General features: G+C 43.8%; 1 protein-coding gene across 9 annotated transcripts in view; it reads right to left on the bottom strand.

Moving 5' to 3' along the window:
• WDR17 (WD repeat domain 17) overlaps positions 1-26,134 on the bottom strand; it is a 174,415-nt gene that overhangs the window by 41,980 nt on the left and 106,301 nt on the right. For all 9 annotated transcript variants that reach the window (XR_011316989.1, XM_069744255.1, XM_069744256.1 and 6 more), the window contains 11 exons: positions 24,787-24,955; positions 24,247-24,338; positions 23,984-24,066; positions 23,776-23,862; positions 20,209-20,373; positions 19,472-19,674; positions 17,933-18,082; positions 17,719-17,849; positions 15,614-15,739; positions 6,773-6,928; positions 560-624 (listed from right to left, as the gene is read on the bottom strand). Coding sequence is in view for 8 of the 9 variants with exons in the window: in XM_069744255.1 (XP_069600356.1) it covers positions 560-624; positions 6,773-6,928; positions 15,614-15,739; positions 17,719-17,849; positions 17,933-18,082; positions 19,472-19,674; positions 20,209-20,373; positions 23,776-23,862; positions 23,984-24,066; positions 24,247-24,338; positions 24,787-24,955 (1,427 nt within the window). In the remaining variant the exon portion in view is untranslated. The remainder of the gene's footprint in view (positions 1-559; positions 625-6,772; positions 6,929-15,613; positions 15,740-17,718; positions 17,850-17,932; positions 18,083-19,471; positions 19,675-20,208; positions 20,374-23,775; positions 23,863-23,983; positions 24,067-24,246; positions 24,339-24,786; positions 24,956-26,134) is intronic.

Genomic DNA, 26,134 nt, shown 5'->3' with positions numbered 1-26,134 from the left:
GGCGAGTTTTGCAAGAGCCTAGTTTTTGCATGTGGCGAGTTCTGCGCGTGGCGAGTTTTGAGCGGCGACTTTTGTGTTTCGACTTTTATGTGGAGAGGTTGGAGAATGTGTGGTGAAATGTGTGCTGAGGGTGATATGTGTTCAAGCACGTGGAAGTGTGTGGCGCATTTTGTGTGTGTGTTCATATCCCCGTGTGTGGTGAGTATCCCATGTCGGGGCCCCACCTTAGCAACTGTACGGTATATACTCTTTGGCGCCATCGCTCTCACTCTTTACGTCCCCCTTGTTCACATTTGGCAGCTGTCAATTTGCCTCCAACACTTTTCCTTTCATTTTTTCCCATTATGTAGATAGGGGCAAAATTGTTTGGTGAATTGGAACGCGCGGGGTTAAAATTTCACCTCACAACATAGCCTATGACGCTCTCGGGGTCCAGACGTGTGACTGTGCAAAATTTTGTGGCTGTAGCTGCGACGGTGCAGATGCCAATCCCGGACATACATACACACATACAGCTTTATATAGTAGATAATTTAGTAACTATTGACTTGTTACTTACCTTTGCATTAATTTTTTCCAGTATTTCATAGAAACACCAGGAGCCACTGATAAAGCCTTATCCCACTATGAAAGACAAGGCACAAGACATTAATGAATAGTTGTATAAAATTCTACTCACAGATCTAACATGCTTTAACGGGCATGTATGAGCTCAGCCTTTTGTAAGAGTTTATTTTTTGTTTTAATACCAAGTTACAACACACGTATGAAGATACCTTGGGTCATTATTTAGTGGGCAGTTATGTGGTGGGCTGTTTTATGGTAAACAGTTATACAATATGCTGCTACGTGGTATGCACTGATGTGTAACAGTAATATTCCTGTCAACTGCTGGCTATCATCCTGCAACAATTCCTTTAATGTGCCTGCTGAATGTTTGCTAAATTCATTTGTTGTATTATATTAAATACTTACTGCTGTATATCTATGCTGGGGTCACAGGAGATATTATCTTGTGCAAGGTGTTAGAGCATATGGTTGTAGTCAGGCCCAGTGCCTTTGATTATGTAACCTCCCTTGGGGTGTTTGTCCAATTGCTAATTTATCCCCAATCAGGTCCCACAATACATCTCACCTGATCCTTTACTCAGTCCTATAAATTTAGTAGCATCTTAAGGGGTGCCCGCGTGTGGGGTCAGGCACGCGCATCCCTGCAACAAAGCATCACACAGCTGAGCATCAACACGCCACAGTTATTTCAACGGCAGTTAGTCAGGTTAGGAGTCAGGATCCCACTCTATGTCGGTGTCTGTTTTGGGTATGTCTGCTGAGTAAGCACTTCTTATTACTTGGATCTAGCTTTTCTAGTAACCCATTATAATCCTTCACCATGTTTACATATGTCCTTACAGTGTTTGATCCACTAATCCTCACTCTCCTTCGTTATCCCCAAACCCAAGCACCCTCTAACCAAATAATCATCTCCCCTTCCCTCTTTCCTCCCCACCTGACCTCCCTTGCTGAGCTGCTCCTGAACCTCAAATCTGTCCTAATAAAACAAGCCAGCCACTCTCCTTCTCCCACCTGCTGTCTCTCTCTGCTTCTCCTCACTGCTGGTGACATATCTCCCAACCCTGGACCCCCACAGCTTATGCCTCCCATTACTACCCCTCCTAACGCTCCCTATCTAATATGAACTACCGCAATCTCTCCAACATAGAACCCATGCCCCTGACACCCACCCCCCCTGTTCCCTCTCTCTGGAGCGCTCTGGAATTCCCGCTCAATCTGCAATAAGCTTCATGTGATTCATGACCTTTTTCTCTCACAATCTTGCCTTCCTCAGCCTCACAGAAACATGGCTAACACCCTCTGACACCGCCTCCCCTGCAGCGCTGCGTTACGGCAGCCTCCACTTCACCCACACCCGGCAACAGACACGGTGGAGGAGTGGGTCTTCTCCTTTCTTCAAACTGCACCTTTATCCCAATCCCACCTCTACCCTCCCGTATCCTCCCTCTTTTGAAGTCCACTCTGTCCGCATCTACTCTCCCTTCAACCTCCAAGTGGCCGTCATATACGGACCTCCAGGCCCGGCCACTGCCTTTATTGATCAATTATCCACCTAGCTTCTTCACCTTCTCTCTGCTGAGATTCCCAGCATTATCATGGGTGACTTCAACATCCCCACTGATACCCTTCAGTCAACAGCCTCCAAACTCCTGTCCCTTACTTTATCTTTTGGACTTACTCAGTGGTCCTCCGCAGCCACCCACAAAGACGGACATACACTAGACCTGGTCTTCACCCGTCTCTGCTCTCTATCTAACTTCACCACCTCCCCTCTCCCTCTATCCGATCACCATCTGCTCACCTTGTCATCCTTGTCCTCCTCACCGGTCACCCATATCCAGCAACATGTGCACCCCCACAGAAACCTCGCACACCTAGACACCCACACACTCTCTGACTCTATCCTACCACTGGCATCCATATCCTCACTCCACGACACAGACAGTGCCACTGCTTTCTACAATGCCACTCTCGCACCAACTATTTACACGGTTGCCCCTCTCGTTCACGGCAGAGTGTGACATATCAATAGACAACCATGACACAATAACACCACTAAAAAGCTCCGGCAAGTGTCCCGGGTTGCAGAGCGGCATTGGAAGAAAACACATTTGCAAGATGACTTCACTGCATTCAAACAGGTAACACTCGCTTTTAAATCTGCTCTCACCTCTGATAAACAGGCCTACTTCACAAACCTTGTATCTTCCCTATCCTACAACCCCAAACAGTTATTCAAAACCTTTAACTCCCTCTTCCGCCCCCCACTGCCCCCTACAACCTCCCTCATCTCTGCTGAGGACTTTGCCACACACTTTAAAAATAAGATCAACCAAACAAGGCAAGTATTCATTGTTCAACCACCACAAGCCCTTTGTATACCAGACCCATGCCCAAACCCCATAACCTCTCTATCAAACATCACTGAAGGGGGGCTTAATTGTCTCATCTCCACATCGCACCTCAACACCTGTGCGCTCGACCCCATCCCATCCCACCTCCTCCCCAACCTCACCACCACACTTATCCCATCCCTAACCCACCTCTTCAACCTATCACTAACTTCTGGCACCTTCCCTTCTACTTTCAAGCATGCCACAATCACTCCTATCCTTAAAAAGCCAACCCTCGATCCAACTGCTATGTCCAGCTATCGCCCAATATCGCTGCTCCCATTCGCTTCCAAACTCCTGGAGCAGCACGTCCACGCTGAACTTTCCTCCCACCTCTCATCTAACTTGCTCTTTGACAATCTACAATCTGGTTTCCACCCCCATCACTCAACTCAGACAGCCCTGACCAAAATCACTAACGACCTACTTACAGCCAAAGCTAACAGACAATACTCTGTACTCCTCCTTCTAGACCTGTCATCTGCTTTCGACACAGTTGACCACTGCCTCCTACTACATATCCTCTCCTGCTTTGGCATCAAAGACCTTGCCCTATCCTGGATCTCCTCATACCTTTCCAATCGCACATTCAGCATCTCCCACACTACCTCCTCATCCCTCCCTCTCTCTGTTGGAGTCCCCCAATGCTCGGTTCTAGGACCCCTACTCTTCTCAATCTATACACTTGGCCTGGGACAACCCATAAAGTCGCATGGTTTCCAGTACCACCTTTATTCTGATGACACTCAGATCTACCTCTTTGGCCCAGACATCACCTCCCTGCTGTCCAGAATCCCGGAGTCTCTATCAGCTATATCCTTCTTCTTCGCCTCTCACTTCCTCAAACTCAATGTGGACAAATATGAACTCATCTTCTTTCCTCCATCTCATAGATCTTCCTTACCTGACCTATCGCAATTAACGACATCACGCTTTCCTCGGTACTGGAAGTCCGCTGCTTCGGAGTAACCCTTGACTCTGCCCTGTCCTTCAAACCGCACATCCAAGCTCTTTCCACCTCCTGTCGCCTCCAGCTCAAAAATATCTCCAGAATCCATCCTTTCCTCAACCGTCAATCTACTAAAATGCTTGTGCATGCCCTCATCATCTCCCGCCTTGACTACTGCAACATCCTTTTCTGTGACCTCCCTGCTAACACCCGTGCACCTCTCCAGTCCATCCTTAACTCTGCTGCCTGACTAATTCATCTTTCCCCTCGCTACTTCCCCCCTCTGTAAATCTCTTCACTGGCTCCCATTCCCTCAGTGTATCCAGTTCAAATTACTAATACTGACCTACAAAGCCATCCATGACCTGTCTTCTCCATATATCTCTAAGCTAATCTCCCGATATCTTCCCTCACGTAATCTCCGGTCCTCCCAAGACCTCCATCTTTCCTCCACACTTATTTGATCCTCACCCAACCGCCTCCAAGACTTATCCCGAATATCCCCCATCCTCTGGAATTCTTTGCCCCAACATATCTGACTAGCAACCACATTTGGATCCTTCAGACGGAACCTGAAAACCCACCTCTTCAGGAAAACCTACAGCCTGCACTGACCCTGCTGCCTCCTCACTACCACGAAGCTACCACCTCACCAACACTGGAGCTCCTGCAACCCTCAACCTATTGTCTCAATCCCCACCATCCTGTAGAATGTAAGCCCGCTAGGGCAGGGTCCTCGCCCCTCTGTATCAGTCTGTAATTTTTAGTTTGCTTACTGTAAGCGATATCTGTAATTTGTATGTAACCCCTTCTCATGTACAGCACCATGGAATCAATGGTGCTATATAAATAAATAAAATAATAATAATAATAATAAATAGTAATATGGTGGGTAGTTATCTGGTAGGCAGTTATGTAGTTGGCTGTTACAGTGGGGAAAATAAGTATTTGGTACACTGCCTATTTTGCAAGTTTTCCCACCTACAAAGAATGGAGACATCTGTAAATTTTTCTCGTAGGTACATCTCAACTGTGAGTGACAGAATCTAAAAATAAAAACAGAAAATCACATGGTATGATTTTTAAATAATTAAATTGCATTTACTGCATGAAATAAGTATTTGATCACCCACCAACAAGCAAAATTCTGGCTTTCACAGACCTATTAGTTTTTCTTTCAGAAGTCCTCCTACTCTGAACTCATTACCTGTATTAATTGCACCTATTTGAACTCGTTACCTGTATAAAAGACAACTGCTCACATAATCAATCACACTCTAACCTCTCCACAATGGCCAAGACCAAAGAGCTGTCTAAGAACACCAGGGCAAAATTGTAGACCTGCTCAAGGCTGGGATGGGCTACAGGTCAAAAGGCAAGAAGCTTGGTGAGAAGGGAACAACTGAGTGTTAGCATAATTATTAGAAAATGTAAGAAATGCAAGATAACTGTCAATCTTCCTTGGTCCAAGGCTCCATGCAACATCTCACCTTGTGGGGTAAGGATGATTCTGAGAACGGTCAGGAAACAGCCCAGAACTACATGGGAGGACCTCAAGAGGGCTGGGACAACAGTCTCAAGCATTACCATTAGTAACACACTACGCAGTCAGGGATTAAAATCCTGCAAAGTACGCAAGGTCTCCCTGCTCATGCCAGCACTCGTCCAGGCCCGTATGAAGTTCGCCGATGACCATCTGGATGATCCAGAGGAGGCATGGGAGAAGGTCATGCAGTAAGAGGAGAGCAAAATAGAACTTTTTGGTATCAACTCCACATACCATATTTGGATGAAAAGAAGGATGAGTGCAACTCCAAGAACACTGTCCCAACCATGAAGCATGGGGGAAAAACATCGTACTTTGGGGGTGCTTTTCTGAAAAGGGAACAGGACGACTGCACCAAATTAAAGGGACATTGGATGGGGTCAAGTATTGAGAAATTTTGGCCAACAACCTCCTTCTCTTAGTAAGAGAATTGAAGACGAGTCATGGCTGGGTCTTCCAGCATTACAATGACCCGAAACACAGCCAGGGCAACTAAGGAGTGCCTCTATAAGCAGTTCAAGGTGCTGGAGTAGCCTAGCCAGTCTTCAGATCTGAACTCAATAGAAAATCTTTGCAGGGAGCTGAAACTCAATATTGCCCATCAACAGCTCCGAAACCTGAAAGATCTAGAGAAAGATCTGTATGGAGTAGAGGGCCAAAATCCCTGCTGTAGTGTTTGCAAACTTGGTCAAGAACTACAGGAAACATCTGACCTATGTAACTGCAAACAGAGGTTTCTGTACCTTATGTGAAGTTCTGTTTTCCATTGTGACAAATACTTATTTCATGCAATAAAATGCAAATTAATTTTGTAAAAATCATATAATGTGATTTTCTGGATTTTTCTTTTAAAGATTCTGTGTCTCTCAGAGTTGAAGTGCACCTACAATAAAAATTACAGACCTCTCCATTGTTTGGAGGTGGGAAAACTTGAAAAATTGCCAGTGTATCAAATACTTATTTTCCCCACTGTATGTTGTGGGCTGTTATATGGCGAGCAGTTATATGGAGGGCAGTTATCTGGTAGGCAGTTATGTCTTGGGCAGCTATATAGTGGGCACCTACATGGTGGGCAGTTAGGTGGTGGGAGGTTATCTGGTAGGCAGTCATGTCGTGGGCAGTTTTATGGTAAGCAGTTATGCTGTTACATGGTACACAATAACGTGGTAGATAGTTATTTGGCAGTCAGTAATAAGGTAGCAGTTATTTCATGAGCAGTTATATGACAGACATAATCCTACAGTAATCTAGGTGTGATTTCACAGAAATGCTTGGGTTCAGATATGGAAAGTAATTAGTAATACCAAATACCTCTCCAAGTTCCACTAAAAGCTCGCAGTATCTTTGGATCTGTCCTAGTCTCAGGTGGATCTCAGCAGCTTCCTTCAGCCTTTCTTCCTTACTTGGCGCACCAATACCACCACCGAACTTAGACATCTTCACAGTTGTTAACTCTTGAGCTTTAGACTGTCATTACACAAAAACACATGGTTTATGGTTACTCAACATTTTATGTTTAATGTATTACTCCGTAGCACATGTGACCAGATTATCGCCATTTCTCTGTGCAAATAAGTGATCAGATTTCATAATACAATATTAGACTTAGGACCCAATTTATCAAAAGCATTTATGTCAGAGTTCTGGAGTAGAAAGCTTAGAAAAATAGTGAAATTTTGGCGCAACTATAGTGCACTCCGTCAAAGTGGATGGAGCTGGAGTGGAATAAGGGCGTGGCAACCTTCGCTATTCAAATTCATGATGAGCGACTACGTTCCTTACTGCATACTTCCTTATTAATAGTATTAAGCCATCGGGTTGCTGGTCTTACCCTTCGTTTTGTTCCTTCTATTCTTCTGACCATGATGTTCTTGACCAGTGATTGCTCTCTTCGTATGATGTGTCAAAAGTAGGTAAGTCGTAGCTTAAGGCCCCGTCACACATAGCGACGCTGCAGCGATACCGACAACGATCCGGATCGCTGCAGCGTCGCTGGAGAGCTGTCACACAGACAGCTCTCCAGCGACCAACGATCAGGCGAAAGATCAGGGGAAAGTCCCCAGGTAACTAGGGTAAACATCGGGTTACTAAGCAGGGCCGCGCTTAGTAACCCGATGTTTACCCTGGTTACCATCGTTAAAGTAAAAAAAACAAACGCTACATACTTACCTACAGCTGTCTGTCCCCGGCGCTCAGCTTCTCTGCACTCCGGCTGCCCGCCGCTCACAGCCGGAGCAGAGAAGCTCTACCTACTACCAGAAGTATTCAATTGGCCGTCCAGCCAAACTGAGCAATCGTGGGAGAAGAGCCTTTATGGCAGAGTTGCCTGACGGAAGTCTCTCCTCAGTGCAAGACTTATGAAATCCTGCATAGAGTTTGCTAAAAAACACATGAAGGACTCCCAGGCTATGAGAAATAAGATTTTCTGGTCTGATGAGATGAAAATAGTCCTTTTTGGTGATAATTCTAAGTGGTATGTGTGGCACATACCACAGGCACTGCTCATTACCTGTCCAATACAATCCCAGCAGTAAAACAAGGTGGTGGCAGCATCATACTATGGGTTTTTTTTTCGGCTGCAGGGACAGGACGACTGGTTGCTATTGAAGGAAACATGAATGCAGCCAAGTACAGAGAAATCCTGGATGGAAACATCTTCCAGAGTGCTCTGGACCTCAGACTTGGCTGAAGGCTCACCTTCCAACAAGACAAGAACCCTAATTACCCAGCTAAAATAACAAAGGACCTTTTCTTACTTTCGACTCTGCAAAAACTCTTACTGTTTCACTTATTCATTCTCGTCTGGACTACTGTAACTCTCTACTAATCGGCCTCCCTCTTACCTCTCCCCGCTCCAATCTGTCCTGAATGCTGCAGCCAGGATCATATTCCTCACCAACCGTTACACCGATGCCTCTACCTTGTGCCAGTCATTACACTGGTTACCCATCCACTCAAGAATCCAGTACAAAACTACTACCCTCATCCACAAAGCACTCCATGGCTCAGCACCACCCTACATCTCCTCTCTGGTCTCAGTCTACCACCCCACCCGTGCCCTCCGCTCCGCTAATGACCTCAGATTAGCATCCTCAATAATCAGAACCTCCCACTTCCGTCTCCAAGACTTTACACGTGCTGCGCCGATTCTTTGGAATGCACTACCTAGGGTTAATACGATTAATCCCCAATCCCCACAGTTTTAAGCGTGCCCTAAAAACTCATTTGTTCAGATTGGCATACCGCCTCAACGCATTAACCTAACTATGCCTGTGTGGCCATTCAAGAAAAAAAAACAAAAAAAAAAAACAATCAGGTTCCTCGCATCATGTTCTCATACACTTTATGCAGTTAATAGCCCTATGTGTCTGTACTGCTACATACTTAGGCAGTTAACTGGTTCATGCAGCTTTACATGAACACCCGAGCCTTACACTATGGCTGGTCCGAACAACAAAACCAATTGTTACCATCCACCTCTCGTGTCTCCCCTTTTCCTCATACTTTGTAAGCTTGCGAGCAGGGCCCTCAATCCTCTTGGTATATATTTGAACTGTGATTTCTGTTATGCTGTAATGTCTATTGTGTGTACAAGTCCCATCTATAATTTGTAAAGCGCTGCGGAATATGTTGGTGCTATATAAATAAAATTATTATTATTATTATAAAGGAGTGGTTTCAGAACAACTCTGTGACCATTCTTGACTGGCCCAGCCAGAGCACTGACCTAAACCCAATTGAGCATCTCTGGAGAGACCTGAAAATAGCTGACCACCAACGTTCACCATCCAACCTGACGGAACTGGAGAGGATCTGCAAGGAAGAATGGCAGAAGATCCCCAAATCCAGGTGTGAAAAACATGTTGCATCATTCCGAAGAAGACTCATGGCTGTACTAGCTCAAAAGGGTGCTTCTACTCAATACTGAGCAAAGGGTATGAATACTTATGACCATGTGATATTTCAGGTTTTCTTGTTCAATAAATTTGCAAAAATGTCTACATTTCTATTTTTTTTTCAGTCAAGATGGGGTGCAGAGTGTACATTAACCCCTTTACCCCCAAGGGTGGTTTGCACGTTAATGACCGGGCCAATTTTTACAATTCTGACCACTGTCTCTTTGTGAGGTTATAACTCTGGAACGCTTCAACGGATCCCAGTGATTCTGACATTGTTTTCTCGTGACATATTGTACTTCATGACAATGGTAAAATTTCTTTGATATTACCTGCGTTTATTTGTGAAAAAAAACGGAAATATGGCGAAAATATTGCAATTTTCCAACTTTGAATTTTTATGCAATTAAATCACAGAGATATGTCACACAAAATACTTAATAAGTAACGTTTCCCACATGTCTACTTTACATCAGCACAATTTTGGAACCAAAATTTTTTTTTGTTAGGGAGTTATAAGGGTTAAAAGTTGACCAGCAATTTCTCATTTCTACAACACCATTTTATTTTAGGGACCACATCTCATTTGAAGTCATTTTGAGGGGTCTATATGATAGAAAATACTCAAGTGTGACACCATTCTAAAAACTACACCCCTCAAGGTGCTCAAAACCATATTCAAGAAGTTTATTAACCCTTCTGGTGCTTCACAGGAATTTTTAAATGTTTAAATAAAAATGAACATTTAACTTTTTTTTCACAAAAAATTTAATTCAGCTCCAATTTGTTTAATTTTACCAAGGGTAACAGGAGAAAATAGACCCCAAACATTGTTGTACAATTTGTCCTGAGCACGACAATACCCCACATGTGGGGGTAAACCACTGTTTTGGGCGCATGGCAGAGCTCGGAAGCGAAGGAGCGCCATTTGACTTTTCAATGCAAACTTGACTGGAATTGAGATGGGACGCCATGTTGCGTTTGGAGAGCCCCTGATGTGCCTAAACATTGAAACCCCCCACAAGTGACACCATTTTGGAAAGTAGACCCCTTAAGGAACTTATCTAGATGTGTGGTGAGCACTTTGACCCACCAAGTGCTTCACAGAAGTTTATAATGTAGAACCGTAAAAATAAAAAATCATATTTTTTCACAAAAATTAGTTTTCCGCCCCCAATTTTTTATTTTCCCAAGGGTAAGAAAAGAAATTGGACCCCAAAAGTTGTTGTACAATTTGTCCTGAGTACGCTGATACCCCATATGTGGGGGTAAACCACTGTTTGGGCGGATGGGAGAGCTCGGAAGGGAAGGAGCGCCGTTTGACTTTTCAATGCAAAATTGACAGGAATTGAGATGGGACGCCATGTTGCGTTTGGAGAGCCACTGATGTGCCTAAACATTGAAACCCCCCACAAGTGACACCATTTTGGAAAGTAGACCCCCTAAGGAACTTATCTAGATGTGTGGTGAGCACTTTGACCCACCAAGTGCTTCACAGAAGTTTAGAATGCAGAGCCGTAAAAATAAAACAAAAACTTTTTCCCACAAAAATTATTTTTTTAGCCCCCAGTTTTGTATTTTCCCGAGGGTAACAGGAGAAAGTGGACCCCAAAATTTGTTGCCCAATTTGTCCTGAGTGCGATGATACACCATATGTGGGGGGAACCACTGTTTGGGCGCATGGGAGGGTTCGGAAGGGAAGGAGTGCCATTTGAATGCAGACTTAGATGGAATGGTCTGCAGGTGTCACATTGCGTTTGCAGAGCCCCTAATGTACCTAAACAGTAGAATCCCCGTACAAGTGACACCATTTTGGAAAGTAGACCCCCTAAGGAACTTTTCTACATGTGTGGTGAGCACTTTGACCCACCAAGGGCTTCACAGAAGTTTATAATGGAGAGCCGTAAAAATAAAACAAAATTTTTTTCCCACAAAAATTATTTTTTAGCCCCCAGTTTTGTATTTTCCCGAGTGTAACAGGAGAAATTGGACCCCAAAATTTGTTGTCCAATTTGTTCTGAGTGCGCTGATACCTCATATGTGGGGGGGGGGAACCACTGTTTGGGCGCATGGGAGGGCTCGGAAGGGAAGGAGCTCCATTTGGAATGCAGGCTTAGATGGAATGGTCTGCAGGTGTCACATTGCATTTGCAGAGCCCCTAATGTACCGAAACAGTAGAAACCCCCCACAAGTGACACAATTTTGGAAACTAGACCCCCTAAGGAACTCATCTAGATGTGTTGTGAGAGCTTTAAACCCCCAAGTGTTTCACTACAGTTTATAACGCAGAGCCGTGAAAATAAAAAATCTTTTTTTTTCCCACAAAAATTATTTTTAGCCCCCAGTTTTGTATTTTCCCAAGGGTAACAGGAGAAATTGGACCCCAAAAGATGTTGTCCTATTTGTCCTGAGTACGCTGATACCCCATATGTTGGGGTAAACCCCTGTTTGGGCACACGGGAGAGCTCGGAAGGGAAGGAGCACTGTTTTACTTTTTCAACGCAGAATTGGCTGGAATTGAGATCGGACGCCATGTCGCGTTTGGAGAGCCCCTGATGTGCCTAAACAGTGGAAACCCCCCAATTATAACTGAAACCCTAAACCAAACACACCCCTAACCCTAATTCCAACAGTAACCCTAACCACACCTCTAACCCTGACACACACCTAACCCTAATCCCAACCCTATTCCCAACTGTAAATGTAATCTAAACCCTAACCGTAACTTTAGCCCCAACCCTAACTGTAGCCTTAACCCTAGCCCCAACCCTAACTTTAGCCCCAACCCAAACTGTAGCCCTAACCATAGCCCTAACCCTAACTTTAGCCCCAACCCTAACTGTAGCCTTAACCCTAGCCCTAACCATAGCCCTAACCCTAGCCCTAACCCTAGCCCTAACCCTAGCCCTAACCCTAACCCTAGCCCTAACCCTAGCCCTAACCCTAGCCCTAACCCTAACCCTAGCCCTAACCCTAGCCCTAACCCTAGCCCTAGCCCTAACCCTAACCCTAATGGAAAAATGGAAATAAATACATTTTTTTAATTTTTCCCTAACTAAAGGGGTAATGAAGGGGGGTTTGATTTACTTTTATAGCGGGTTTTTTAGTGGATTTTTATGATTGGCAGCCGTCACACACTGAAAGACGCTTTTTATTGCAAAAAATATTTTTTGCGTTACCACATTTTGAGAGCTATAATTTTTCCATATTTTGGTCCACAGAGTCATGTGAGGTCTTGTTTTTTGCGGGACGAGTTGACGTTTTTATTGGTAACATTTTCGGGCACGTTACATTTTTTGATCGCTTTTTATTCCGATTTTTGCGAGGCAGAATGACCAAAAACCAGCTATTCATGAATTTCTTTTGGGGGAGGCGTTTATACCGTTCCGCGTTTGGTAAAATTGATAAAGCAGTTTTATTTGCTTCGGGTCAGTACGATTACAGCGACACCTCATTTATATCATTTTTTTATGTTTTGGCGCTTTTATACGATAAAAACTATTTTATAGAAAAAATAATTATTTTTGCATCGCTTTATTCTCAGGACTATAACTTTTTTTTTTTTTTTTTGCTGATGATGCTGTATGGCGGCTCGTTTTTTGCGGGACAAGATGACGCTTTCAGCGGTACCATGGTTATTTATATCTGTCTTTTTATCGCGTGTTATTCCACTTTTTGTTCGGCGGTATGATAATAAAGCGTTGTTTTTTGCCTCGTTTTTGTTTTTTTTTCTTACGGTGTTTACTGAAGGGGTTAACTAGTGGGCCAGTTTTATAGGTCGGGTCGTTACGGACGCGGCGATACTAAATATGTGTACTTTTATTGTTTTTTTTTTTATTTAGATAAAGAAATGTATTTAGGGGAATAATATTTATTTTTTTTTTTTCATTATTTAGGAATATTTTTTTTTATTTTTTTTTTTACACATTTTGAAATTTTTTTTTTTACTTTTTTACATTGTCCCAGGGGGGGACATCACAGATCAGTGATCTGACAGTGTGCACAGCACTCTGTCAGATCACTGATCTGACATGCAGCGCTGCAGCCTTCACAGTGCCTGCTCTGAGCAGGCTCTGTGAAGCCACCTCCCTCCCAGCAGGACCCGGATCCGCGGCCATCTTGGATCCGGGGCTGGAGGAAGCAGGGAGGGAGGTGAGACCCTCGCAGCAACGCGATCACATCGCGTTGCTGCGGGGGGCTCAGGGAAGCCCGCAGGGAGCCCCTTCCCTGCGGGAAGCTTCCCTATACCGCCGGCACATCGCGATCATCTTTGATCGCGGTGTGCCAGGGGTTAATGTGCCGGGGGCGGTCCGTGACAGCTCCTGGCACATAGTGCCGGATGTCAGCTGCGATAAAAAGCTGACACCCGGCCGCGATCGGCGGCGCTCCCCCCGTGAGCGCCGCCGATCGCGCTGGACGTACTATCCCGTCCGTGATCATGGGGGCCCACCCCACCTCGACGGGATAGTACGTCCCATGTCAGAAAGGGGTTAATGAGAAAAAAAATTAACTTTTCTGAATTTACCAAATGGCTGCAATGAAACAAAGAGTGAAAAATGTAAAGGGGTCTGAATACTTTCTGTACCCACTGTATGTACTATTAAAAGTTTCAAGGAGAAACTACCTTACACATTGATAGACTCAGCCTGACTTGTTACCACAAATGTTGGAATCCCCAACGCGCGTTTTGCTTATTAAATAACCTGCTTTTTCAAGGGTTTTTAAATATCTGTAAACTATTTAGGTCCTAGTTTTCCTCTTGTCTTACTATGATGACATCATTATATGATCAGTAATGCTGATTGCAGTTCCCTAGTTCCTTTTATAGGTAAATAGTCTGCAGAAAAAGGGTCCCGGAGGTCGGACTACCTCCAATCATAAAGTGATTGCATATACGAGCATTATAATATTACCGTATTTTTTGGACTATAAGCCGCACTCTTTTCCTCCAAAAAATTGGAGGAAAATGTGGCGTCTTATAGTCCGGATGTACCTGCTGTGGATGGGGAGGTGAAAGAGGGCAGCGGAGGACAAGCGTGTCACAGGTGGCAGGAGCCGATTGATGCGACTAATCCTGTGCCCGCTGCTAAAGAGAAATTAATATTCACTGCTCCCCACGACCATAGTCCCGCCCACCTTTATGCACTGAAGATGGCACCGAGAGGTGGGAGGGAATATGGGCGTGGGGAGAAGGGAATATTAATTTCTCTTTAATAGAGGCACAGTGTTAGCCGCACCTGCCAGCTTCCTGCAGCTGCTAGGCTATCACATGTGCCCGCTACCAAAGAGAATAAATTTTGACTGCTCGACACTCCCATAGCAGTGGGGAGCAGTGAATATTCATGGACCTTTAATAGCGGGCACAGGAGCAACAGCCGCCAGCTCCTGCAGTTGCCGGGCGATCATGTGTGCCCGCTATTAAAGATCATTGAATATTCACTGCTCTCCACACCTATTGCAGTGGAGAGTAGTGAGTATTCATTCTCTTTAGTAGCAGGCACACTGCCATACGTTGCTTACAAGGATAAATAACCTGCTGGCATCAGAACATGATGCTGTGAGGGAGCAGAGGGAAGGCAAGTAGAATAGTTTGTTTTTTAATTTTTTTTTTTTGATGGGGCGATGTAAACCAGGATAGGGATGAGTGGGCCATGTAAACCAGGACAGGGATGAGGGGGCCATGTATACCAAGATAGGGATGAGGGGTGCATGCCTACCAGGATGGGGATGAGGGGGCCATGCATCCCAGGAAGTGGATGAGTAGGCCATGCCTATCAGGATAGGGATGAAGGGTCCATGCAAACCAGAATAGGGATGAAGGGGCCCATGTCTACCAGGATAGGGATTAGAAGGCTATGCAGACCAGGATGAGAATGAGGGGACCTTGCATACCAGGATGAGGATGAGGGGACCATACATACCGGGATGGGGATGAGGGGACCATGCATACCATGACGGGGATGAGGGGACCATGTATGCCTGTATTAGGGACATATATATACCAGGATGGGGGATATTAGTATAGAATTGACCACATTTTTGCTTACATTTTTGTTTCTATTTTCCTCCTCTAAAACCTATTAGTGTCTTATAGTCCAGTGTGTCTTACAGTCCGAAAAATACGGTACTTTATAAGATGGGAAACCCCTTCAGTGAAATGCCATTTCATTTAAGCTGCTTGGAGAGTGAACAATCACATATTTAGATATTTATAAATGCAATATTGCCACTATTACATCTAAATATCACCACTTACCGTCTTGAACCTGACTAGATGCTTCATGTGCATAATTCCTTTGCAGTAGTTTTGAGGCAGTAAGCTGTCATCTTGACCTTTTAACACAGCAACTAAGTCCCATAAATTTTTACTGCCACCTGGAGGCTGAAACAAACAGATCATAAGAGTAAATGCTATCTGCTAATTATACTAGCCATGGTAGATACCAACATTAACTACTAATTCATGACTCTTAGGTAAGTCCCTCCCCGATATTCCCTCTTACTCATAATATTTTAGACAGTAGGGTCTCACTACAGCAGCAGCTAAAGCATAAAAAATGAATGAAGTTTTACTTACCTTGCTGACACTTGCCCCAAGTCATCAGAGCGGTGCAGGGGGTGGTTACAGTCACTATTTTATGAGCGCAGCTGTATTCAGATCCCAACATTTATGCGCACAAACTTGCTGCACACACACTCTGCAGACCAGTCTGTCTATCAAAGTGCTGGCGAGTGATTACAGCCACGCTCACTGACTGTAATGGCTCCCTGCATCACACCAATGACTGGGCGAGTGTCCCCAGCAGATATCTTAAGATCCAGTCACCGTTCTTTGTACAATCACATATAATATCTTTATATTTTAAACAAATTTAAAGATTCGCTTTGTTTACAACCTTTTTAAGATGGTAAGGAAGCAATAAGACCTTTCCTTATAGTCATATGCCAGATTGGAAGGGTTTCCAAGTGTAGTAATAATTGACGTCCCCTTCATGTATCTTACCCTGCCATGTGCTCAATTGCTATTAACCTATAAGTATGGGGTTAATCTGCAGGTTAATAGCAGCTACCAGTAGGAAATGAAGATTTTTCCTCCCGGTAGCCTCGAGCTTTCAGTCACACAGACGGCACGGCTTCAGTCACTGCTTAGTAAATATGTCTTCCGTCAATATGTCAGGGCGTGCTTACAGCTGCCACTCACGGTGTACTGAGCGGTGATACAGACATCGAGCTAATGACATTAGGAGAGGCCAGTCGGATTTCCCCATAATGCTCTGCAGCGATCACATGGCCAGCCAATGAGGGGGCTATCACAGGCATTATAGTAAAAGACACAGGTTGGCCAAGGAGCCCAATTTTAGGGTTGTACACTGTAGGGATCGGAGGTCAGAGCGCACGGTCTAATATGTTTGTGGTGTATTACTTCAGCGCGGTATCACATTGAAAATCGAGTGATGAATAATAATCCAAAGATTCAAATGATAAGGTTATGCTGTACCTCCATAGACAGTGTAACTGGCAACTGATTCATCTGTAATATACTGCAGCACCAGCAGCATTTTTTATATTCTTCCCACACAGGGCAGTTTAATATTTTTCTGTCCTAATTTTACTTCAGAAGAAAAATCCTGAAACCAAGGCTTGAGTGTCACAGAAAGTGTGATTCCTGACTAGTGAGATGGACAGATCAAAAGATAGAAGAAAAAGATCCGTATTCCAGAAGTGTAAACACAACTGTCTACCTCACAACGAATGAATGTTTAAGAGAAATTAATTATTTTACATTCTTCCCGGTAGTAATAGTCCAATATTAGACCCCTACACTGGCAGACCGCTGTTCATCACAACCGGTTACCATCCATTTTTCTTAGCCAGAGAGTAATGTCCAAGGGATCTAAACCTAAGGTTGCGTTTACATTGAAGAGCTGAAGAGAGGATCAATACAGTCCTAGGAGACCTCAGAGTGTTACACACGGATTTTATGGGCAATTTGAAGGTTTGCAGTGTAGAAACTTCAGACCAGTTTATTTGCCGCAAATCAAATTTTTGGCAAAGATGAAGAATTTGGATTTCAAAAGATTCACTCATCGTGTATAAGAGATCTATTTAATAATGTATTCGGTTTGTATTGTGAAGCCTGCTACTGAATGCAGAGTACTAAAACTACATGAACATTATCATAAAGCTCATGTAGACTGCAGACAGCAGTCAGATATACAGTATTTTACAATTTCAAGCTGTAATTAGTAATACTGGTGGAAAATACAAAAAAATTGTAAAAAAATACATACAAACATCATAATAGCTGGATGACATAATCCCTTAAGTGGTGTCTCATAATTGCAGGAACATGGCCCTTACCGACAGACATTCTGAAAACCATCTCAGTTTCTTGGTCCTCAGATTATCGGTTAGCTTGTCCACTTCTTGTTTAATATCCCGCGATACTTTCCCACATAGTAAAGGCGGGGCGCCAGGCTCCATGGCGCGGTCTAACAGATGAAGAAAACAAAGATTTCTTACTAACATATAAATTATGATACCTCCGGTAGTCAGAATTAGGATGATCACATACCTGTGTTGCCAATTATTTCTTCCCATGGACGATCTGCCAGAATATTTATTTGCAGAGGTGAAATCAATGGCGTTAGTGACCAAAGCCTCACAGTGGAATCCCGGGAACAAGAAGCCATAGTGAACGGTCGATTGGGATGGCATGTTAGACCTGAGTGATCATCAGGGGATGAAACAGAAAAAAATCTAAATCTCTCAGCTTACTCAGAATATACTTTTATTATTATGTCATAGCAAGACCTACTAGTGAGAATGAGTAGCTCGGACCCACCAATCCTGATAAGTATCTGGTCTTCACCTATGCTTGAGACGCGGCCCTATATTAGGTGTGTTATTCTTAGATTATAGCCTTTGCTGTTCCTATGAGGAATGTTTCTGAACTCTTTACTGATCGCTTTATGCAATTTGTTTATGGGGTTTTTCAATGTAGTCAGCACAAGTCACTGATCCAAATGATTGACTGCAGCGGTCCTGTGCACTACAGTCATAACTTCAGCGTATAATAGAAACTCGTCACCACTTCTGTATTTATCACCCATTCCTGGTTTTGACTTACAAATTCTGAGGGAAAATACTGACCAAATAGTCAACGTGTGCATGTGGCCTTAGTGGATCAACCTCATGTTCTCCAGTACAAGCTGAGCAGAGATGAACGGAGGTGAATGTGGATTTGTAAAGCTGCTCTCACATTGGTCAGGCCTCTTCCTCTCACTGAATGAACCTAATGATATGTGACATCAATGGCTTTTCTATGACAGCCTCTTTTAAGTTCTCAGAAACCAATTTTCATTTTGTATATTTAATGTTTACCATCAGTTGAGTAGAATATATAAAATATTCACCTATTCCCTGTTTAGTTTATGTCATTTTAAAGAAGTTACCCCAAGATAGGTGGAGGTCTGACTACGGGAATGCTCCTGTCTGTGTGACCATCGCTCTCACAAACAGGGAATGAAGCAATGGTCACGCCTAAATAAGACTCCACTCACACAAGGGACATGGGTTCCCTGTTTCATGAAAGTGGGTGGCCGCACCATGAATATATTTGTTGTTGGTCGGAAAACCCCCTGAACCATTATCAAGAAAATAGAAAGCATATAAACTGTAAAAAAAAAAGGTAATGATATATTAGCCATGTCACAGGTAATTTATTAAAGGGTTTGTCCACTACTCGGACAACCCCTTCTCATTCACTATGTTTCCTTCAATTAAAATATGAGCAGCTATACTCACCTCCGGTGCTGGCACTTTCAGACGTAACTGACATCTGGAGAAAGTGAGAGAGCGGCTCGGACATCCCCCAGATGTTTGATTTGGATAAAGGAGAGTGATGCAGTAGCTGACTGGTCAGAGGGATCACATGATATAACAATGTCACGTGAGTTACGGAAGAGCAAGTGCCGACACCACTGGAACCACGCCAGCACCAGAGGTGAGTATAGGGCTTATGATTTTACTGCGGGAAATATAGTGATTGAGAAAGAGTTCTCTGACAAGTGGACAACCCCTTTAAATTAAAAATAATAGACAGCCAACTTACCATATACATCTGCCCCATGGTCATACACAGCGTCCAAACAGGTTCCGTCCCTGGTGTCCCATACTCTTATAGTGTAATCCCAGCTTCCAGATATTAGAAGGTATGGTATTTCTGTATTCCACATCAATCCCCGGACTGGGGCAGAGTGGCCACTGAGAACATTTATACAAGCATCTTGTGTGTAGTCCCAGATACGTACAGTTCTGTAACACATTTTACAATGTAAGGATTACAGATTTTCGAATGCAAAATACAGAATAGCACCCTAATAGCTTAATGAGGGTAAAGCGCCCCCCCCATACACATTAGATAGCAGTTGGTGGAATGATGGTTTGGTCGATCGTTAGTCCGGCAGCTCCTTGGCCGTCTTTCCAATACACAGGAGCGCTCATTCTGTTGAGCGCTCCTGTGTCTTCTATGACTATAACTTTTCTGCAAGCGGCTTATCACCTAGAGAATAAATGGATCGGACATCCAAAATCGCACAGGCCAGATCTTTATCTTCCCTGAGATCACATGTCGGAAGCCCTCCTATACACAAGGCTGTCGGCTGGCTCGGCCAACGTTAGTCTGACGTGTATGGAAGCCTTATCACGCTATAGATCAAAGAGAGGACATTTTTTGAGATAAGTAATATAAATTTACAAGGTAAAGTGCTGAAAAATAACACCATAGCATAATACTAATTCCTAGTAGTTAGAAAGCAAATTGTCAATAAATTGTAAGTGTCTGCCTACCCATCGTCTGAGCCACTGCATAAAATCCCTTCTCTAAGAGGAGACCACCGCACATGGAAAACCTTGGCTGTATGTCCGGTGAAAACCTTCAGGGGTTGATCAGAGCTGGTGGCTAAGTAATACACCCGGACATTTTTATCCTCACAGCCAGTAGCAATCATATCTCTAAAAGAAACAAAACATTTAATTTGATATTATTCCTGCTTCTCTAAGCATGACATATATAAATTTCTATCTACCGTCTACCCCATCTTAGCCTTGGTGTATGTTCTGCATAATGGAAATGGTCGAGCCAACATGACCCTTTGGCGTTTACTATCATTTTAGAGAGGGAATCTCACAGGATAGACTTGTGCACCTAACAACAGGATGCAAATGCGTCTTGTTAAAAGGAGACACTTAACACACTCACCCCCCAACTTACTAAAGTAAAGGGACTCTGACAAAGACATCTTAGGCCGCCGTCACACATGCGAGTTTTACGGACGTAAGAGCGCAGAATCTACGTCCGTAAAACTCGCAAAAAATACGGCACAATTATTCTCTATGCCCCTGCTCCTATTTGCCGTATTTTACTGATCAGTATTATACGGCTTTCTACGGCCGTACAAAATCGCAGCATGCTGCGTTTGTCACCGTACTGCGCAAGAAATACGCCAATGAAAGTCTATGGAAGCGTGAAAAATACGGATTACACACGGACAAGCACTGTGACTTGCGAGAAATACGCAGCGCTGTTAGAGAGAAAAGCCGGTAATTCAGTGCGGTGTACAGTAAAATCACACTGACAGCTTACAGTAGAATAGGTAGAATAAATGTGTACACATAGAATAGGTATATATATATATATATATATGTCAGTGAGACACATATATGTATATATATTAATATTTATTCCAGCGCTAGACAGCTTGAAAGCCGGTAATTCAATTACCGGCTTTTTCCTTCTCCTTCCTAAAACCCGACATGATTTGAGACATGGTTTACATACAGTAAACCATGTCTTCTCTCCATTTTTTTTGCAGATTCCACACTACTAATGTCAGTAGTGTGTATCTGCAAAATTTGGCCGTTCTAGCTCTTAAAATAAAGGGTTAAATGGCGGAAAAAATTGGCGTGGGCTCCCGCGCAATTTTCTCCGCCAGAGTAGTAAAGCCAGTGACTGAGGGCAGATATTAATAGCCTGGAGAGGGTCCACGGTTATTGGCCCCCCCCTGGCTAAAAATATCTGCCCCCAGTCACCCCAGAAAAGGCACATCTGGAAGATGCGCCTATTCTGGCACTTGGCCACTCTCTTCCCATTCCCGTGTAGCGGTGGGATATGGGGTAATGAAGGGTTAATGCCACCTTGCTATTGTAAGGTGACATTAAGCCTAATTAATAATGGAGAGGCGTCAATTATGACACCTATCCATTATTAATCCAATACTAGTAAAGGGTTAAATAAAACACAAACACATTTTTTAAAATTATTTTAATGAAATAAAAACAATGGTTGTTGGAGTATTTTATTCTACGCCCAATCCAGTCACTGAAGACCCTCATTCTGTGAAAGAAAAAAAATAATAAACCAACAATATACTTACCCTCCGCAGATCTGTAACGTCCAACGATGTAAATCCTTCTGAAGGGGTTAAAACCTTTTGCAGCAAGGAGCTTTGCTAATGCAATGAAAGCTCCCTGGCTTTCTAGGTAATTTCCCACGATCTATGAACAGCCAGCAGAGGGCGCCTCACCGCAAATGAAGCTAAATATAGATCATTGATCTATTTTTAGCCTCATTCCCTGGGGTTTTGCAGCGAGGAGCAGCCTGCATTAGCACAGCTCCTTGCTGCAAAATGTTTTAACCCCTTCAGAAGGATTTACATCGTTGGACGTTACAGATCTGCGGAGGGTAAGTATATTGTTGGTTTATTATGTTTTTTTACTCACAGAACGAGGGTCTTCAGTGACTGGATTGGGCGTTGAATAAAATACTGCAACAACCATTGTTTTTATTTCATTAAAATAATTTTAAAAAATGTGTTTGTGTTTTATTTAACCCTTTACTAGTATTGGATTAATAATGGATAGGTGTCATAATTGACGCCTCTCCATTATTAATTAGGCTTAATGTCACCTTACAATAGCAAGGTGGCATTAACCCTTCATTACCCTATATCCCACCGCTACACGGGAATGGGAAGAGAGTGGCCAAGTGCCAGAATAGGCGCATCTTCCAGATGTGCCTTTTCTGGGGTGGCTGGGGGCAGATATTTTTAGCCAGGGGGGGGCCAATAACCGTGGACCCTCTCCAGGCTATTAATATCTGCCCTCAGTCACTGGCTTTACTACTCTGGCGGAGAAAATTGCGCGGGAGCCCACGCCAATTTTTTCCGCCATTTAACCCTTTATTTTAAGAGCTAGAACGGCCAAATTTTGCAGATACACACTACTGACATTAGTAGTGTGGAATCTGCAAAAAAAATGGAGAGAAGACATGGTTTACTGTATGTAAACCATGTCTCAAATCATGTCGGGTTTTAGGAAGGAGAAGGAAAAAGCCGGTAATTGAATTACCGGCTTTCAAGCTGTCTAGCGCTGGAATAAATATTAATATATGTACATATATGTGTCTCACTGACATATATATATATATATATATATATATACCTATTCTATGTGTACACATTTATTCTACCTATTCTACTGTAAGCTGTCAGTGTGATTTTACTGTACACCGCACTGAATTACCGGCTTTTCTCTCTAATATATGTGTCTACTGACACATATACATATATATACATATATATATATATATATATATATATATATATATATATATATATATATATATATATATATATATATATATATATATATATATATATATATATATATATATATAGACAGTATATATATATTTTCTTTTCTTTTTGGGACACATGGATCACTTCTATAGCGGTATGTTGGTTTTGCTAGCCTGCGAGAAAACCACGCAGTACGGATGCCATACGGATTACATACGGAGGATGCCATGCGCAAAAAACGCTGACACACCCTGCCTACGGAGGAGCTACGGACCACTTTTTTCGGGACTTTTCAGCGTATTACGGCCGTAATATACGGACCGTATTGTTTTACGCTGTGTGTGACGCCGGCCTTAGGGTGGGCCACTTTGATACCTTCTCTTATATATTTAATGTGACTCTGTCAGCACAGAATGACGGTTCAAACTATGTACAAATTCTGGGTGCTTCATGGCAGGGCCAATCATTTCCCACCTGCTTGTTTTCCTCAATCTACACCCCCATCTTCTGTGACTAACAGTTCTGACTTCACAGGGCCAGCGAAGGGCGAGATACCAAGCAGGTGGGATGGTGTATATTAATGACTGACCAGGCCGTGAAGCACCGAGCGCCTGTACTTGGTTTGAACAAAACAGAGACCCTTTAACCCCTGACTTATTGTCATTACATTTAATAAAAGATTCCCCAAGGTAAAGAGGCAAATGCTCAGTTTGGGGTCTCCTAAATCACACAAAGTAAGTGGTGAAGACACACATTACAGAACAGTACTTCTGCTTACTTGTTGTTCTGGCTCCAGTCACAGCCGAATACTGACGCTGGGTGTTTATACTTGTGCAAAACTTTACCATCGATTGTCCGGACAATGCTGAAAAATCACAGACAATAGTGACCAATTGTAATCACATTGTATCCAGTCTGAGTAATAACTACACAGAGTAATCATTCAAATTGCACTGGACAGAGTGCGCACCGTGAGCAAAACTCACCAGAATCCATCTCCGCTACAGGTGGCAATGCGCTTAGAGTCCTTGTGACTCCATGAGATGCAAAAAATGCCATTTTTCCCATGCTATAATGAAATAAAAGTACAACATGTACATCAGATCACCCGCTGCTTTCCTAGGGCCATGCAGTACAGGCGGTGCCCACACCATGATGTGCCGCACTCTAGTGCACCAAGGACTATTGCATGTAACCTCACTGACGCGCTTTTCATTTCGTCTCACAATGTAAATGTTTAGGCTCTTACCTCATTGAACCGAATTATCATTTTTCCTTTCTTCACATCCCAGATAAATCCCCCATTCCTGGATGTCGCACCAGCTATGCAGTTCAGGTCCCCTACACATGGTGAATGTGAGAGACATAGAGCAGTGTCATGACAAAAATGGTTTATGACAATAAAGGGTATAAAGGGTAACCCCAACATTTTAAGTTGTCACCTATTCTGAATACAGGTGATATCTTGCAGATGGGTGGTGGTCTGACTGCTGAGACTCCCACTGCTCCTGAGAACGTGGCTCTCTAATGTACCTGCATGGACAGGCAGTAGGGATGCCCTATTCCAAAAGAGCCCCCTTTTCAGAATCGGTGGGGAACCCGAAGCTTCTGTCAAATACATACTTCTTCATAAACTTTAATAAATAATGGCACCAAATATTGCGGAATAAATCCTAAATAAATGCTTTCTGCCTCTGTTACATGGAGGACTGGACAGTTTTCTTAGGAGCATACATTAACAGAAAATATCTAGAAGGTTCTGTCAGCATTTTAGTATTGGTCCATATACCTGGAGCCCAGGACAGTGAATAAATAACACCTTCATTCCCCGGTGAAGTATATACAGCTGTTAATGTGTTGATATCCCAGACCTTTATTGTGCCATCAAATGAGGCTGTTGCAAGTAAATTAGGATCGTCTGGTTTGAATTTGCAGTCAAAGATAGTTTCAATGTGACCCTGTGGAAGAAAAGGGAATACCAATCAAGACAAGAAAATAAGGTATCTGTAAGACACAGTTAAAGGGGTATTCACGTGTTGTAAAGCAGTGTCATAGTAGATATGCAGTTACATTTTGATTTGTGGATGTATTCCTATCTCACAAAAACAATGGTATAGGTAGGATTGCCATCAATTGGTGGAGGTCCAACTTCTGGGACCTCAACTGATCCTAACTGGCTTTGCTGCAGTACCCCAGCACAGATGGTGGCAGAGGGGCTGCAGCACTGAATCTATGAGGTGGTCCCTTAATGTTCAATAAGATCCTATAAAATAGGGTTACTACTATTGATGAGCAAATGCGCTCAGATAACGTCTTATCAGAGCATGCTTGGGTGTTATTAGAGGACCGTATTTTTCGGACTATAAGACGCACCGGACCATAAGACGCACCCCAAATTTGGGGTGAAAATTGCAGAAAAAAATATTTTTTATGAGATGGGAGTCCGTCTTATTGTCCGAATGTACAGTCTCTTACCTGAGGGCTGGCGGTGGCAAAGCAGGGTCACAGGAGGCATGGTGTCGGCAGAGGTGGGGTGATGCGGTGTGGCGTGCACCTGAGCAGGGTCCCTTCCTGCTTAGGTGGGCGATGCCACGGCCTGGTGTCCATGGGAGGGTTGCAGCAGTGATTACCGGCAGAGGTGCTGGGATGAGGAGGTGCTGGGATGAGGAGGTGGTGGGATGAGAAGGCACAGTGAGAGGTATGGCGTGAGAGGGGTCCCTTTCCCCGGTATGGTGATGCAGCAGCCCGGTAAGCAGCAGAGCCGGGTGAATCCTGTTGTTATCGGTGGGGGCGGCCATCTTCCTGAGGCTGCGCGTGTGCAGATGAAGCGCTCTGCTTCCCGGGGCTTCAGGAAAATGGCCGTGGGAGGCCGCACGTGCGCAGATGGAGATCGCGGTGGCCATTTTCCTGAAGCCCCGGGAAGCAGAGCGCTCCATCTGCGCACGCGCGGCCTCAGGAAAATGGCCGCCACCACCGATAACAACAGGATTCACCCTGCTCTGCTGCTTACCGGGCTGCTGCATCACCTCACCGGAGAAAGGGACCCCGCTTACTGCGCCTCCTCTGCCGCCATGGTAAGCCTGCATTGCGACTATTAGACGCACCCCCCATTTCCCCCCCTTTTTTGGAGGGGAAAA

This window comes from Ranitomeya imitator, chromosome 1 (assembly GCF_032444005.1).
Source record: "Ranitomeya imitator isolate aRanImi1 chromosome 1, aRanImi1.pri, whole genome shotgun sequence".
Taxonomy (NCBI): Eukaryota; Metazoa; Chordata; class Amphibia; order Anura; family Dendrobatidae; genus Ranitomeya; species Ranitomeya imitator.
Note: the sequence above shows the minus strand (reverse complement) of the source record. Positions and strands in the feature narration are given on the sequence as shown.